This window comes from Drosophila innubila (genome assembly GCF_004354385.1).
Source record: "Drosophila innubila isolate TH190305 chromosome 3R unlocalized genomic scaffold, UK_Dinn_1.0 2_E_3R, whole genome shotgun sequence".
Taxonomy (NCBI): domain Eukaryota; kingdom Metazoa; phylum Arthropoda; class Insecta; order Diptera; family Drosophilidae; genus Drosophila; species Drosophila innubila.
Window position 1 is genome coordinate 1689746 of NW_022995380.1, and position 18833 is coordinate 1708578.

Genomic DNA, 18833 nt, shown 5'->3' on the forward strand with positions numbered 1-18833 from the left:
TATTTTAATATGAATGGTCTGATATTTGAGTTGTTGATGCTGAAAGGTGTCTCAATTCAATCATATTGTTTTTACTCATTTCATTTTTAAACAAATAAATATATTATTACAATCAACACATCCATTAATATATATATCAATACATATGCAAATTTCAGATTATCAATAAATTATGTTCTGTTGAATTCTTCAGTGCTCAACCTGTTTTATTGGTGGCTTTCGTTTATGTCTTTGAGCATAAAGAGTTATTGTACAAAGAGGCAAGCTGAAAGTCATTTTACAAAGGGAAATATTCAATAAACGACCGAATTATAAACAAAAAGGGAATTATTAGAAATCATCTGAAAATGTTTTGAATTCTAATGAAATTTAAGATCATGAAAGCTGTCATGAAAGCTATTTTCTATTCATATGCATCCCAAACGATAATACTATTTTAAAATTAATAACCAAAATAATAAACGTTTTAATTTTCTTATATACTGATTATGATTTTATGTACATCAAAATGGGCAATATAATACATGGAATTCTATTTGACAATTGTTAAACTGATTATACTAAATGTTATTATATTTTGAACTAGTTATTGACAGATCCGCATGTGTACATCTTGAAAATGATCATTTCTTTCCAAACAGAATCGAATGATCTGCGGGGGCATGTTGAGCTTGATCAATCCACTTGGTAAGGTCAACTTGCGGAATGTTGGAGCATGGCACCACAGGGTTCCTATCACACAATAATACAATATTAGACTTTACACATAAATAAGATAATCTCAAGGTACTTACGATCCCGAGACCGTTCTGAAAGCAGCAGGCTGCATAGAAGCAATATTGTTTCCATTATCGCAGAGTAAACGCGCCATGCTTGCTTTACGTAGCTCCACCAATTGGTCTGGGTAAAGGATATTATATAATTTTAATTAATATTAACAAGATTGAAAACCAAGTACAGTACCTGGAGTAAAACCAGTAAGCTTGTCGCCATTTTCAAAGAAGAAACGATCACCGACACGGGTTCTGTAAAACTGTTCCGTAAGGATGCAAAGGAAAGTTGGACCTGCCAAAGAACCGGCAACATGTGACTCTAATGAGGCACCAACTGTTAGGTCCACATCTTCATGGCTATCATAGAGGGACTTCAGTTTGCCTAGTGTTTCCGGACTGATCAGATCGCCATATCCCTCCCAAGAATGTGCTCGACTTAGACCGCAGAATTCTCGCATATCATTATAGGAAGCAAGTCCATGATCACGATTCCGTTGAATATCCAAAGATCGCAAATCTGAACCAAATGGCATATTGCGTCTAAATAAGAAATGTTTAATCTGACAAATAACATATATATTACTATAAAAACAAAAGTAATTGTCTGATTGTGTGCTTACCTGCTTGTCAAAGTTTATGTCCGTCAATTCTTCTGGTTGTGTGGCGTGACCTCTAGTGAGGGAATCAAAGTTATCGCCGACTTCAATAATACCAGGACGATTGAACCAGTCACTAAGGGTCAGTGAGCCAAGAACTGCACGTAGTTCGGATAGAAGACTAAAGAAAAATATAAATTAAATAAATAACAAAAATTAAAAGTTCTCTTCGACAAGCCGAAGATTGTATACCCTCGTAGATACCTTTATGTAAAAAAGGTAATTTAAAGTTATCTTAAGTATCTTAAGTAAAGTATCTTAAGTAATGAAAAAAAATAAAGTTTTATTTAAGCTGAATTTCGCTATAAAAAAATTTATGTTAATATATCTTCCTTCTTCTACTTTTTTTTCAAATATTTCTTATCAAAATTAAAAAAATATTTGTAACCTATGGCTTACGGGTAGAACTTGAATACATAAGGCTATTGAAAAAAAATCATTATCTTCGACTTAATTCACTTGAATCATTGCAAAACTAATAAAAATGATACTTGAGCAATAATTTTTGAATCCAGTTTTATTTGACTTGTTGGAGTTCTGGGTACGCTTTATAAGTACAAGAGACAGTATTGAGAAAAAGTCCTACCCGTACCATAAATTGCAGTTGATTTTTATTTTGATAAACAAAAATTAAAAATCAGAAGCTATGATTACATGTGATTTTTATTTTCTTCACTCAAATATTATGATTATGATTTTATAAAATACTCAAAAATAATCATTATAATGCCGATAATGATAATTATCATTAATGAAAATCCATAAAAATGTATAATTTTAAATCATGGTAAAAATGCAAAGATTCCATTCAAAGCATTATTATGGTGTTTTTCTTTTTCTTGTATATTTCTTTCTTGTCGTTGATTTTTTGAATAAACAAAAAGAGAAATAATCATTATTTGTGATCTCTCTCTTACTTACAAATGAAGTAATGAAAATACTATAATTCAAATTGCAAAGTTATTGAAAAGATGGATATAATAAGTATTTTATACTTACTCCAATCTACCCTCGATTTGAGAATGGAAGTATCTAAATGCGGCTGTAGCGTGCTCATTTAGAACACTCGGATCAATTTTTGTGTCATAGTCATTCACATAGCTTCCTCCGGGTGCCTTGTATATCAGGCGGTTCTTCAACATATTCTCACCTCCCAGGAAAATTGGCAACCATTCATAGTAGCTTATATGCTGGTACTGAGCAATATTGATCTTGCGTGCTTCCTGGAAGAGCGTGCGATCATCAAAGTGAGGATTTAGTGCAGAGAGAACATCGGCAATGCGGTTGTGCTCACGGAGCAACACGGTCTGCAAGATGGCCAGTCCGGGATTCTGGTTAACACGTACATCCCCAGCTCTGTAGCAGACCTCGTTGGGATCAACGGCATCACAGTCGCCGGTCACGTTTCTTGATAACGGCAACCACTTGGCTCCATTGCGCTCCTCAACAATCATGCGGCCTCCTTGGAACTCACGAATTTCGCTATTCTGTTGCATTGAATTGCCATAGACTAGGGAAAGGTCCAGATAGGAGGTGACCACAGTTAGCTGCTCCGCCGGTCCACCCGAATACTGGCAGTTGGAGTCGCGATCTGTCACCGTGCGAACAAAGTTAAGACATTCCGTACCAACTTGAGAGTAAGCCGGATCATGCGGAGGCACGATGATAGCAAAGCAGGTTCTATGTGCAGTGTCCAAGCCTATCAGACGACCATCATCGGTACAACAGCGAGTGGGATGTTTCTCTATGGGATTAGATAGTCGTTAGTCAACAATTGGGTAATATCTTCAGGTAATTCATACTAGATTGAGTTCCGCCCGCCTGCATGCTCATGTCGTGTGTCATAATCTGTCCCCACTGCATATTGTGGAGCGTGTATTCCGGATCAGCAACTTCCTTTTCGCCGAACACCACCAGAGATACCAGACGTGCACTGGGCAGCTCATCCCCAGTTACAGATCGGGTAGGAGCCGATATTCCGTCGGCGTATTTGGCACTCAGCAATCGTCCATACCTAGAGGTATAACATTACGTAAGATTGGAAAAAATCAAAAGTGCTTCAAACTATTACTTAGTATTGGGCACACCCAGCCCTGGTTGCTCCAGATGATTACAGGAGCCATCCATCGTTCGATAGGCAGATTTCTCACACACCGCCGGAGGATTAGCACATGGCACCCGTGCTGGCATCGGAGCTTGAGGACCCGAAACTGGAAGGAAAGGGTTTTGTGGCGCCGGCGAAGTATCCAAAGGCAATGCATTTCTAAGGTAAAAAATGAATTTGAAAAACTGGACAATTGAAATTACTCTACCTGCACTTACCCTATTAAATATGGAGCTGATCCTTGCAGATACCGAAATCCATGATAGTTGGATCCAAATTGAGAGTGGGATTGCGGCTGCTCATTGTGCACAATGTGGTATCCAGTAGATACTTTCAGACCTACGGCACAAGAAACCAGACCTAAAATGCTGAGGAGCAGCATGTTTCGCTGGGATGACATCTGAAATTAATGAATGGGTGTAGAAGTCAATCAAATATAATTTCAAGTTAGAAAACTAGTTATCTTCGTTTGCTATAAGATCTAAAGACTGATTACTAACCAAAAAACCGATTGAAAACTTTGCAATAATAACAAGAATTTTTTTTGATTCTCACATGAAAAATATACAAGATATTATTATGATTTTTTTACACAAGATATCACTGCGGACGGCAGTTCGCGTTAGTGACGAAAGCAGCACGAAGGGTGCGAAAGGCGACTAATCACTGCGGACGGCAGTTCGCGTTAGTGACGAAAGCAGCACGAAGGGTGCGAAAGGCGACTAACTATATATACAGCTAAGTTGGAAAATTTGCGCCGACTGTCCGATCAGATCAAGTTATATACCGATCGACAGGTTTAGTTCTAACTTACAAAATGGCGTACTAAAACTTTTTCTAACCAACCTGGGTCATGAGATACGGGGTGTAAGTGGAGGAAAATTTTGATAATTGCAGCTTATGGGGCCGTTGGGGCTTTTTGGTAAAATTTATTATTTTTAAAAATTCTACTTAAAATACGCGTCGATTGATACCTCAATCCCCCAAATCCGATAACTGGTTCAAAAGATAAATAAATTTGAAAATTTTAGTGGACTTCTCAAAATGAAATGAAAAGTCAGTTTGTTTGTCTGTTTGTCTGTTTGTCTGTTTGTCTGTTTGCATCAAAGCGCTAAAGAAGCTTAAATGTAATGATGGGGATTGATTCCTTTTCAAAAATCTAGAAATGTTTGTTCTACGACTTTTTCAATTTCCCGCTAGTTTAGCGGGAAAACGCTAAATCCCGCCAAAATTGAAACCTCAACAGTTTCCAAACCCTAGAAGCTACAGATATGTTCTATATATCATTAGAAAGGTGTGTTTGAGGGCTTTTAGGCGTACCTTTAAACTTTTTTTCTAAAGTACTCAGGTAACATTTTACAGGTGAAATAAAGTTTTTTAGCTTACATTTTGGCGATTTCTGACAAAACGGCTCTAACGATTTTTGTTAAATTTTAATATGTTGTAATACGTACAATTTCGCGTTTTTTGGTATATGAAACATAAATTTTGGTTGAGGGGTTCGGAAGATATTACCTGTTAAGTGAATAAATACCTTTTTCCATCGGTCGAAAATCACGTTTTAGTACGAAAAACTTTTTGGTTTTATAAGATATCTCAACCAAAATGATACAATATGCATTTAACTTGGTTTTATATATTCTGACCAAAGTTGGTTCAAATCGGACCACTATATCATATAGCTGTCATAGGACCGATCGGGTCAAAATTGGGTTTTAGTATGAAAAACTTTTTTGTTTAATGAGAAATCTTAACCAAACTAATACAATATGCATTTAACTTGGTTTTATATATCCTGACCAAAGTTGGTTCAAATCGGACCACTATATCATATAGCTGTCATAGGACCGATCGGTCCAATATTAAGTCTTAGTATGAAAAACTTTTTTGTTTTACTAGATATCGTAACCAAACTAATAGAATATGCATTTATTTAAGACTTATATATCCTGAACAAAGTTGGTTCTAATCGGAACCACTATATCATATAGCTGTCATAGGACCGATCGGGTGAAATCAAGTCTTAGTATGAAAAACTTTTTTTTCATAGTAAGTACGAGGTCTCCGACAGTATAGTATGCTCGGCTGTAGCAACGCGAGTTAAAGCGAGCAGGGCGGGCCCCTAGTTTTCTTTATAATTAAAGAAAAATTTTTTTAAATATGAAATACGTTCAACAACTAAATTTTTATATTTTACTATTTGCCTGCATTAATGATAAAGTTACAATGTCAAAAGCAAAAGCAATTGCAAAATTTCTGATATCCACAAAATCTAAACGAGGTAAAGTCTAGTGATTTCTAGACCCAAAATTTCTGATATCAATTTTGACGAACAAATTCAGTTTAATCTAAAATTTTAAATAAAATATAATTAATATAAAAAACGAAAATTGGCATTCGGCACTGCGCAAAAGTTATTTTTATGTACAAAGAAGATCACCCTTTTTACTCACAGTGCACAATGCCAATTTTCGTTTTTTTATATTAATTTATATTTTTATTTAAAATTTTTAGATTAAACTGAATTTTGTTCGTCACAAAATTGGATATCAGAAATTTTGGGTCTAGAAATTGCTTTCGTCACTAGACTTTTACCTCGTTTAGAGGTTTTTTTTGTGGGATAAAGATTAACCCTGCACTATAAACTCGAAAATCGTGACTTTTTTTTTGGTTATAACCGCTTTGAAGTAATTAAGCGTAAGAGTAATGCCTAATAAGTTATGAACATTAATCATCTACATCTGGAACTAGTATTCATTTAAATAGTATACAACGAAATGCACATTAAAAGACAAGCCATACCCTGTTTTAAAGAGTATGTTGGTTTCCATTCAATGACATCCTGGACTGGCATTACAATTTCAAATGAAGGCAAAATTAATTCACTTAAGAGGTATTGTAGATGAAGTACTGACTGTGTTAGCTGGCAACGTAAAACGTAAAATTTGTGGACACGTTTTATGTTAACTGACAACAAACACGAAAGCTGCAAGTGGGCCATCGAGTGGACCAGTTAGGGAACCGTTTTTTTTTTTCTTTGTAACAATCAACAATCGATCTGAGCCTGGCAGACAGAGGCATAGACAGACACAGACTCCTTTAAAGTTATGGTCACAACTGGTTTCATCACCTATTTGGAATGTATTCATTATTATTCATTTGCATTGCGACATTTGCACAAAAAAAAAAAAACATGTTCATGTGCGCAGGCCAACAATTTGCTGCTGGTATTTGCCTAAGCTACGAATAACCCATACAATCAATCTGAGTATATTCGTACTTGTACTCGTATTCATACTCATGCAATGTGAACTGTGCAAGCGTGAAAAGTCTCATAATTGTTAATAAGAGTGCTCGTATTGTGGCTGAACATTTGATCAATTTGCAGGCTACTTATGTAAACAGACTGAATCGGCTGAAACGTTAGTATAAAGTGTCTGTCTGGTTTTACATAATGAATTTGTCTCTAGTATTTTGGCCTCGAGCTTAGACCTAGACTGATTTAGCCACCATCGCAGCCACGACTCCCAATTCAGTCAGACCTTTGCTTTTTTGTGCAAAATGCCAGCTGCATGCAAATCTTGCAAATGCAAAATGCAAATGCTCATTGGCCATTGGCAGCAGCAGCTGCCGTGACAGAAACGAACACAAATTGTGTCTATGTTTTAATTGCATGGCTAACAATGGCTAACAATGGGCCAACAATAGCAAAGAGACAATGCAGTCCGATCAGTTCGATCTGCACCATTTCGGCTTCCTAGTTCACTGAATTCCCTACCCACTATATAACATATTTATAGTCAACCAGTCCAATCTGATACCCAAGCTTAGAATTGCATTTTACTTTCAATTTCATTAAACGATCATTGACGTAAGTATTTAAGTATTCATCTTGTCCGAGACAAGAAAGTCAAACTGTTTTATTTATTTTGATATTGCTGTGATCTTAAAAATATACAAAGTTGACTTTGGACAAGGCCAACATGGTCATGGCCAACATCAGCATTGTACTTTTTTAATAATTAAGATCGTTTAGCATGCCGATTAAATATCTACTATTAAATCAACTTCTGTTCTAGTTCGTGACTGCGACAATGACTAGATTTTATGTATTCCAGAATGATCCTCGCCTGGGAACCATTTAAAAAATCGTTTTTCAACAAAGTGACAAAGCTGTTGACAGCATTTTATTCAGCAATTACTGATGATGACGTTATGGGACTAAAATAAAATATATAAACAGAAGGTCAAGCAATCATTTTTAATAAAATAATAGATTCACATGTTTGATTTTTATTTTTATAAAAGCTAAACCCACTTTTTATTACTATGATGAACTATGAAAAAAGGTGTGAATTTCTTATTTGGTTAAAACAATTACTTGGCTAAATTTATGAAATTTATGTTAGTATTATTTGGATATAAAGCTTCTTATCTCAAGTTTAATAACAACAGATGTTAGAGGGTAGAAAGCGGCTAATATGCTGTATATATAAATGTAGAGTATTTTAATGTCCCAAGTCCAAAGTTAAGCATTAACCGGTAAAATAAACTCGAGCCCACCACCAAAAACCACTCCGTTAATGTGATGCAATAAAGGCTATACCAATCTAAGGCCAATCATGGCCAAATTGAGAGAATGCGAGCAAATTTTTTACGACTTTAACGGCTTCTAATTAAAATCAAATTCATATCGTCAAAAGACATTTGGTGATCATTAAAGTGTAAAACTGCTCCATGCACTGCACCAAAGAAATTGAGTGCAAAATGATTGATTTATTGATGGATTGGCAGCCATATAGGGAGCAAAAGTCACTATGGATACAGATGTACATATCTGTCTAGATCTTTGTTGCAATCCAATTGGTCGGAGGAAATTGGGAGATGACGGGATAGTTAAAGGTATGTCAAAACTTCGATATGCCGACGTGATCTGAACACAAATCGTAGACATGCCGATTGATCTGGGAAACAAGCACTAATTGAAATTGCCATTTAAAGTGAAAGTGTCCCAAGTATCGATCATAGAGTACCAAATAGAGACGCAGTGCACCTTAAAGTGCAAATTGGGAGGCAGTTGCTCTGGTATTTGAACGTGGACTTAATAAAGTTGTGCAAGATCTTGCAACTTCTGAGATCATTGCGATAATTACAAAATATGCTTAAAGTTTTTACTGCCATCGAAATCAAAGCAAATAAAAATCACGCAACGACTTGACAGCTGTACAGTGTACACTGCACTATACAACATAATTGATGCCAATGAGAAGGCAGCCCCCACACATGTTCGTTAAGTCATGTTCCCAAAAAGTCATGTGACTCTGATCAAATGTAGCACAGCTTTAGCTGCACCTAGTCAAAAGTCACATGACCGAAACATTTAACACTCGAGACTCTCGAGATTTGAGATTCGAGACACTCATTCGGGTACTCACGCAGTTGAATGATAAACGCTTTATGTACTCGTTGGGCAGGACTGGACTGGTCGCATTTTGGTAAGACGAATTTATTACAAACACAGAGACTGGTATTTTCTAATTGTAAGTGCAATTTGCAATCGCCTTTACGGTCGTAAATTTAGATGCTCCATACTAATTGATTCTTAACTGTTTCGGTCCGAATTTAAAAAACGGCATGAAACTGGTTTCAGGGGAAGTCAAAATACGTTTTGGCACTTTGTAGATACCTATTAAGCTCTATCATGTAGATGAATGAATGAGATCTAAAATTACCTTAACATGTTAAGTCAAATCAATGCGTTTTGTTTTTTATGCGTATGACTAAAAAATAGACTTTTTTATGATCATAATGCATGTGAAATATTTCGTCATATTTAATTATCTTTAAACTCTTATTTCCCTTTACTTTTAAAACCGCAAAGAAACTGGTGACAATCTACAAGCCAATTTCAAATAGTATTATACCAGTCTTAACTAAAAACAGACAAAGGTCAATATACTCATGTTTTTGTAACCTATTTGTGAAATACAACAGTGCAATTCGATTGTTTATTGTTTATATTTCTTACATTTTTATTTGAACTTATCTTACACCTTTAGGCAGTAGACCTAAAAGCCAACGGCAGCTGACACAGGAGTTTTATTATACGTTCTTGGTCCGATTCCAAGGTAAATGCAATGCCTCAAATTGCCTTTCGCTATTCCGAGTCTGACATATCACGACTCCAACTGCAGTGCAGGTCCATGGAGCTAGTTGTATTTGCTTTACTTTTAATTACATAACATAGCGTCATAATAAAAACTGCAGGCTGCCAGTGGACGACCCGCAGATATGAATCTGCAGGGTGCTTACGAGTACGATTGCGAGCACTCATATGCCTTATTCACTATTCGTTTGTCGGTTCTCACTCTATGATATTTATATTATATTTATTTTTCATTTTGTGCGTACTAAGTTGCAATATTTACGTTAATTTTTTACAGTATGCATTTTTTATATAGACATAAATAGACAATGTCTAAAATGTTTTATAATGCTTGTAACGTACGACTTGTTATTGACCAAGTTCCTATTGCCAAGCAGGTGCTATGCTTGAGACAAATGCATAATTATTTATGTATTTCCTATTTACATTTATGTCTGCGACATATTTACGAGCTTAAGAGCCATATGCTGATTTAATTAGACCTACAATATTTTGTGCATATTAATGTTCTGGTCACTGTAAAATTATTGACATTTAGACATTTGTACTAAAACTGCAAGAGTTCATAATTTTCTTTTCTAAATGCTCAAATTTTTTTTTATAAAAAATAGCTATGAGCTATATATATACAAGTTTATCACCGAATTGGAAGTCAAAAAAAATATAAAAGTTATAACTCAAAGCGGATTTGAGCGTTCAAATGTGTCGGACTGAGTGCATTTTCAAAAACTCTTCCCTAAGTATTACCAACTTTATAGATTCAAAACAAAACAAGCCCCGTGCTCGCTTCGCTCGTCTACCCTCGGCTACAGTCGAGCACGCTCGATAGTAGGATACCCTGAGCCCATGTACTCTTTTATATAACCTGATTTTCGACCAATTGTTCCTATGGCAATTATATGATATGATCAAATTAAACCAAATTTGGTCAGAATTTTAAAAACCAACTTAAATGCATATTCTAACAGTTTGGATAAAATATCTCAAATAACAAAAAACTTTTTCATACTAAAAGTTGATCTTTGACCGATCGGTCCTATGACAGCTATATGATATAGTCGGCCGAATTGAACGAACTTCGGCTAGGATGGACAAAACCAAGTTAAAACAACAGTGCGTATACGTCACTTTGTTTTTGCAAATTGTGGTGAAATTTTATTTGACAAATGTCCAATCTCACCAGACAAAAAAGTGCTCTCCGTTTCAATGGGAAAGTGCAAATGAAATCTTTTAAAAGGTTTTTTTTTTGCGTAATGGTAATTTGGATATTATCTTTAACCTTCAAGAGTTGCAAACAAGTAATGAGATAGTTGAGTCAATGCTGAAAAAATTATTTGATTTTCCTGCCGAGCGTGAGTTTCGTGCAACACGATAAATTGGCGACTAGTTTTTCTGTTATCTTAATGTGATTTGAAATAACATACACTGTGCACTAGCATGCAAGTGTATGTGTACACGTACATGCATAATTAGGGGAAATATAAATAATGTCAGTTGAGACAGATGTCAATGTTTGAAAGAGATATGATTAAATAATGAAGACTTTGTGGATCTCTTATGAAAACACCTATTCAATGTTAACTTTTCTCAAGATCTGCCGCCTGACTGAGTGTGAACGTCACATGTTCAAATATTTCATAGTGCAATTAAAATTAAAGTAATTACGATGCTCTTAGCGCAATTGCCGCGTCCGGCACGGTTCCGGCCCCACGACGGCGGCACTGAAAATGCCAACCAGAGCAAATCCAAGTGGCATTGTCTTTTTTAACGGAAGCGGGCAAAGAAAGACATTATCACATAGGCACAGACAATAAGACAACGAACACGCGAGACAAACAATTACGTCTTGTTGACTACAAATCCATGGATAAGTGCGTATCACAGTTATTTCGGAAGCACTTACATAATACGTATCAGACTCTTCATTTCTGCATACATTTTAACAGGTAGCTATTAAGTTAGACTTTAACACAGTTCAAAAAGACTGTTCGTCTTTTATCTATTGAATTTTACAGGTGTTTTTATACCCTTGCACAGAGGGTATTACAATTTTGTAACGAAATGTGTGACGCTTTTAAGGAGTCCCATATTGACATAGTCACTGTATACCAAGGCTGCAAGCCACACAAATTTGAATAAATGCTCGGTTCGGCGGTTCGAACCATAGACCAACACTTGGGTTCGGTTCGCGAGTCCCTGAACCCAAGGTTTGGGTTTGAACCTCTGTTCAATTTAATGCTAAAATATATTTTTATAGATTGAATTATTTCTTGACTTTATAAGTCAATTAAATTTTAGAACCGACTTGGCAGCCTTGCTATATACAGTCTACACAGTCATTGATAACGGGATAACGGGCTAAGTAAATATAGCCAAGTCCAGCTTTCCATCTATTTTTATACAAACAAGACTCTCAGTTGTCTTTTTTCTATTATTAGCTAGTTTATAATATATATATAATATAATAATAAATATAGCCAAGTCCAGCTTTCCATCTATTTTTATACAAACTAGACTCTCAGTTGTCTTTTTTCTATTATTAGCTAGTTTATTTGGGTATTTGTAATAATAAATAAATAATATAATACATTTTATTATATCCTAGTACTATAAGCTTAAGCTTATTCATTTCGACAGTACTCAGAAAAATAAATCCGGGATACCAGGCTAAAATTAATCCAATGCGGTTTTAGAAGTACGGTATACCTCGATTTTTCTCAACATTATTTTAATTTTTGGGGCTCTGTAAGATTTGATTCAGTTGGATCAACTAATTTAGGCTTCTTTAACTGTTTTAATGTTGACTTTTTAATATCGTTGCCATTTTATCTACGTATTATTTTAATTTATAAATAATATCCTTAATACATACTTATAAAATACGTGCTTAAATCAAGAATTTTAAGCTTGAATTTTACAATGCTTTTTTTCTGTGTAGTCACTAGAATTTATACTTTGTTTTAAAATTAATTTTATTAACTCTACAAGTACTTTTAATATTAGCTGTCTTATAATTGGTCGGAAATTAGTATCAAAAATATGATCAAATATACCAATACAAATACCATTCGGACTACTACATATATGTTTTAATTTGCTTTTTTATTTTAAATTATTGAACTTTACTTTATATTAAATCTTTTTTAAAAGTAAATTCACGATAAATTTTTGTTGTGCTTTTTATTTTAGTCAATAATGTTTCGTGCGAAAATTTTATTTGTCGGCGTAATCATAAACAGTTGTAATGTTACGCGACAATTGTATTTACATTCATTCATTTAACTTGCTGCGATTTTCTTCGGCCTCATTCAAACGTGCGGTTCGTACGCCACTTTTTACTGCCACCCCATTCATTCACCGCTAACGAGCGGGCCTCTTTGTTGTCTGTAACTCTTTGGCTAGATGAAGTCGTAATCGGCTCAAATTATGGCTAGATGCTGTTGGGGCCAACCCGCTCTGTGCCGCGCCGTCTGCCGCAGACGTCTACCAGACTGACTTGTGCTGCAATTGTGGTAGAAAACCTTGACTTTGAATTCATGTACGAGTACAAGTAATTGTTGTTGGAGCAGTTAAGTTGCATCAGTGGAAACTGAAACCGAAACCGAAAGCAACCCATCTCGAACTCAAGTCAAACAGGTTGATCTGTGCGAGTCAGCTGCTTTCTTTGGCTTAAACTTTTTGCGTTTTGCATTTTTAGTACATACTATATTTAGAGGTCAGTAACTGCAGTTGAAATTAAATTGTGCCATTAAATTATCGATTGGACTTTACGATTTGTTTTTTGCTAATTCATTTAATTTTATTTGTTTTATTTTATGTACGCCAACTGTAAGGCAGCAGACAGAAAATTTTACATTCTCCATTTGTGGTAACAAATAGATTGGCTCAAACTTGGCACAGTTAGACTTATATCATGTAAATTATATTATATAGCAAATCTGACATATAAAAACTCCTCAAGTAATACCAAAAATGCTTTATTTTGAGACTACGGATAATTAACATAATAAATCAAAACGTTTGCTCCCATTAATCTCTACGAATTTTAAAGCAAATTGCTTTTGAGAACAGAGTTTTTAAATGTCAGCGTTCTTTAAATGTCATTTGCATTTTTTTGAACATGTTTTTGAAGTCAAAAATCGACTGCCATAAATTTATCTCCATTTTTAACAAAATTTATAATTTTAGGAACATTTCATGCATATTAATTCCATTTTAAAAATAATTTAATTTAATTCGATAAACTTTATATTTAATCTCTTGAATCTCTAAATAATTTTCTTTTAATATGTAAGGCATTGTTTTCCTTGGTTTTAGGAGCGTCGGCAATTAATTTAGCGTTTTATTTTTGCATAAAATAAATTTGAAAACATGCCTGATTATTTTTAAAAAGTTAAGAGTGTTTTTGAAAAGCTCTATAGTCTTAAAATATTAAGGTATTAAAGAATAGCTTGCAAAAAAATCTGAGCTAGGCTCGAAACCAAGAGTTAAGAAGTTCCTAAGCTCTTGCTCTATGGCTCGAGTCATCAAACTGAATCTTCTTACAAATTTTGGCATCCTTGTCATGATGGCCTTATTCAGATAGGTTATACAAAGTGACAGCTCAAATTAAATCTTTGCTATTTTAAGAATTCCACTGCTTTTGAAATTATATATATTCGAAATAAATTCTTGTTGCATTTAGTTGTAATTTGGAATGGTGGCAGCCGTCAAAACCGCATTCCACGTAACGCTTAGCTAATTAATGGCGTAATTAGTTTTATTTGCTTAAGCTTTTACATTAATTAGTCGCCATGGTGAATTGTCTTGAGTTCTTGAGCTCCCCGAAGCTAGAGCGTGCAATTTGTCGAATCGCCTTTTGGTTTAGCTTTTGATTTGGCCAATACACCAGGTGCATGTTCGACATCCACAAGTTTTCCCAATTCGGGCATTGTGTACAGACAAAATAAGAAATGTTAACAACGTTATTACTACTCGTATTTGGTGTTTGGTGTGGTTCGTATTTAGAGCACTTAAGCCTAGACATATAATTGGGCCGGAGTAAACAAAGGGAGTGATTCAAATGGGTTAACTATATACTATTTAGTAAAGTGCAAAATAGAACATATATATTATTTATCAAAATGAACCCACTTTAAAATCAATTTATCTGCCAAATATTTAATTACTGTATATAACAGTTCCCATAATTACATACTTCTTACTACTCATAATTAGATTGAGAAATCATTGAAAACCAGAAATACAATATACAATGTATAAATATTCAAATAACTTTGCGGTTCGTATGGAACCATAATTGAATTGAGTCTTTTGAGTGGAACTGTAAAACAAAGGTATGCTATTGTTTCCACCTGTCGTTGACGTGACTTGAAATTAAGACATAATTATATTAATACTTCATATTTTACAGAGACAATTTGCTCATACATATGTTATATGGGTAGACTGATTTGTACATAATACGAGTACTAGCAAGATATGAATTCCTGGTTCCTACTGAACATGTTAATCTATATGTAACGACTATTTGCATATTTGACTTCTGGGTTTGGGGTTTTAAAATAGCCATAACTGAAATGAATGTAATCAGAGAGTGAATGGCAAGTCGTCAAATTGTGGTTATAGCCGTACCAACTCATACAATCTCTCACTCAGACATAATTGCGCAACTGGCTTAAGATTCCAGTTAAGAGACATATAAAGAGAGAGACATGGAGAAAGTAGGCACAAGTTAGCCCAAAAGTCGAATTTTGAACTATAATCCCATTAAACAACACACGCTTACAATATAAAACTATGCATGTGAGTACCCATTTATGTGCATTGCCTGAACTTTCAAGTCCGGTTTTGAAGCGAGGTTCTATGGAATGACATGCAAATGGCCCAGCTCAAAACATTACCAATAATCGCATTCAATGTAACAGACAACTCTTATACATATATGGATGTGTCTATATGTCTATAAATTATGTTTGCATTTTCGAGCGCTTTATTGATTAATATCAGCCGACAATGTTTGCTTTGAGGCTGGCCTGAACCGACTGAGGGGGCGTATCCAATTAGATGGCTTAAACTATTGCTCATGTGCTGTCCAGCAACGATGCAGGGCTTTGGGGCACAAAGGAGTTAATCTCAGACTGAAATTGGAAGGGTTTGCATTTGATGTTGGAAGTCGTGGGTCTACAACAATTCGTGATGCAGACCAACAAAATAAATAATAAAAACGAATTCAACTATGAAGGTCACTCAGTTGGTATCTTAATATAATTACCTTACTTTTAATGAAAACAAAAAAAAACAAATGTAGTTTTTAACACAATTATTTTGTTACACACACATATATGTAAGTGTATGTGTGGCTTTACAGTTAGCTTAGGTCTTAAGTATTACAATGGCCTGTAATTTATTTTTAAATATGTAATTAACAGTAGTCAACAGAAACTGGTTTAAATAGGTAGATTAGTTAGATTACTGGGGCTGAGGACACAAATTAACAAATAGCGATTAATTATGTAAGTAAACATGGAATTAAATGGGTTTTATACCCTTGAAGTGATCATTAAAAATCTCTTAAGAAATGTGAAATGTGTGTCTACGTAATGATCCTTATCGTTCATTTGCCAAATAATCCCGCAAGTTTTGAAGAAACGTCAGACACCTTTTTTCAAATGGAACTATTTAAAAAATGGATTTCGTAATTAGGAAAATTTTAAGATTTTAATAGGTTTTAACAACATTATCAATGATAAGAGAATTGGTTCCATTGCCTTTTACTTTTGAGAATACGAGTATTTCAAGAACATATGTAACACATTTCTTAAGCCCAATACGACAAAGGGAAGGGAAATTTGTATAGTTTTTATGTGCTTACCATATTAAACTATCCTTTCTCTAGGGAAACTGGCACATTCGAATACATTTTTGTTTATTATTATTTTAAGTACGTTTCTTAATATTTAAAAAAGCTCCGTTAAGATACTGTTTTTTATCGAAAATATCTAAGATTATTGATACAGTTGCCTTTCACTTTTCAGAATATGAGTATTTCAAGAAAACATTTAACACCATCTCTCAAATACTATATAGTTATGAAAAGGGAAATTTTTATAGTTTATATGTGCACCCATATTGAACTGTCCTATCTCTAGGGAAACTGGCACACTCGAATACTTTTTTGTTTATTATTATTTTATTTACGTTTCTAAATTTTTAAAAAAGCTCCATTAATATACTGTTTTTTATCGAAAATATCTAAAACTTGGTTTTTCTAAAAAGGCATTTTATTCGATTTTATTAACAATTTCAATGATAAGATTATTGATTCAGTTGGCTTTCACTTATCAGAATATGAGTATTTCAATAAAACATTTTACACCATCTCTCAAATACTATTATATATAGTAATGAAAAGGGAAATTTTTATAGTTTTTATGTGCTTACCATATTGAACTGTCCTCTCTCTGAGGAAACTGGCACTTTCGAATACTTTATTTTTGTATTATTATTTTTATTTATCTTTCACTTTTTTAATGCATCGGCAACTCGCAAACTGCCCATCCACAAGAAACCAAAGAATTAGCCAATCGAGATCGCGAATTCCATGCAAAGTTGAGCAAATTATATCAATATTTTTAGCTTATAATTGATTTTCAGCTTTATTAGCTAGTCATTCACAGCTCGACACCTGCTCACTATGTTATGGATTGTCTTGTTGATGGTTCGCTGATCACAGATCTGATCCGATCGAATCGAAGCGGAGTGGAGCGAATTGTTGGTAAACCTCTTAGAGCCAAGGCCCCAAGGTACACTGTCGGCGGCAAACTAACTGGCCTGCCGATGAATTTGGTGCTTTTATAACGAATCGACAATGGCAGCGACAAAGCCAACGATTCGGCTCTACGCTTGTGTCTGTCCAAAAGCCAGTTCAACGCTGCCAGCGGATACAGGCGAAGACGCAGGCGCAGGCGCGAACGTGGACGTGGACGCAGACGAAGCATAGACGCCAGTGCCGACTGCCGACTGCAAGCGTGTAAATCATAGAAGTTTGCTTACTTTTTTACGCTCTGCTCTAATTTATGTACCGACAACGGCAACCGACGCGGAGGGACATACATAAGTAGTTAACTAAAGCTATTGAATATACTTAGACGCAGTGCTTTGGACCTTGTACCTAACATTTACCAAGTGTGTATTAAGTTTGTCAAAAAGGAGAAATGTGCGAAGCTGACATAAGGAGGCACAAGTTATATGTATTCTCTGATACAATGCAAGTTAGAGACACCAAGCTTGGTATGCAGGTTCCCATACATCCTTAGCATAAAAAACGAACTATCCTAAAATCTGTCCTTAATTTTAATTGCGACCAGAATTTAAGATCGAAAAATTTCAAAAAGATTATATGCTTTTTATGAGTTTTTTTACAATAAAAGAACAGAGTCTCTCACAGCTGGGTTCGCTCGACTATAGCCTCTCGTACTAGTTATGCTCTATACTTGCGATGTATAATATGTTTGTTAGTATGTTGGCCAATTGTCATTTTTGGCTAGGACCCGTAGAGCAATCTATGCCAAATTTTACTATTTGTTTAACTTTAAGGTAAACTGATATACAACTTACATATGAACATATTACAAGTACTCCCAGTCATATGTTGACCCCTTCGACCTTTTTTGAGTGCAGCTTTTGTTATGCGACAAAAGTGGGCAGGGAAACGACATCTGTGACCTAGAAAGCTTTTCTTTCGAAAATGATACATAATCTGTAGCTGCCCCTCCGTGACGTTTTTTATGGATAATTGTTGTTTTCATTAATTAAATAGTTGGACATAAGTATCTATACATATGAATGAGCAAACAGTCAAGAAAATGTTGATACATGCTATGTATCATTAATGTTCATACTTGTTTGGATCACCACAAGTGGAATGTTACACATAAAAATATCAAATATGTCTACTAAGTATTCACTCTAAGAATTCAATGCACGTTCACACAGACAGAGATACATATGTACATACATACACATATATATATATATATATATGTATATGCTCTATAAATGCTGTTTGTCACATGCTTTTTGAAAAGCCTGTCATTTGGCCTTGCTTTGCGAAATGTTTTCAAGTTTCGGCC

The 18833-nt window shown here is 34.7% G+C and overlaps 1 protein-coding gene across 1 annotated transcript; it reads right to left on the bottom strand.

The window, feature by feature from the left end:
- Nucleotides 1-470: 470 nt before the first annotated feature.
- On the bottom strand, nt 471-3933 carry LOC117790344 (peroxidase). Its single transcript, XM_034629765.1, has 8 exons — nt 3752-3933; nt 3501-3692; nt 3232-3443; nt 2429-3173; nt 1394-1550; nt 964-1333; nt 795-900; nt 471-732 (listed from the first exon to the last, which is right to left on the bottom strand). The coding sequence occupies exons 1-8, from the start codon at nt 3931-3933 to the stop codon at nt 624-626; spliced, it is 2073 nt and encodes a 690-aa protein (XP_034485656.1). The 3' UTR covers nt 471-623.
- Between the last annotated feature and the right edge of the window lie 14900 nt (nt 3934-18833).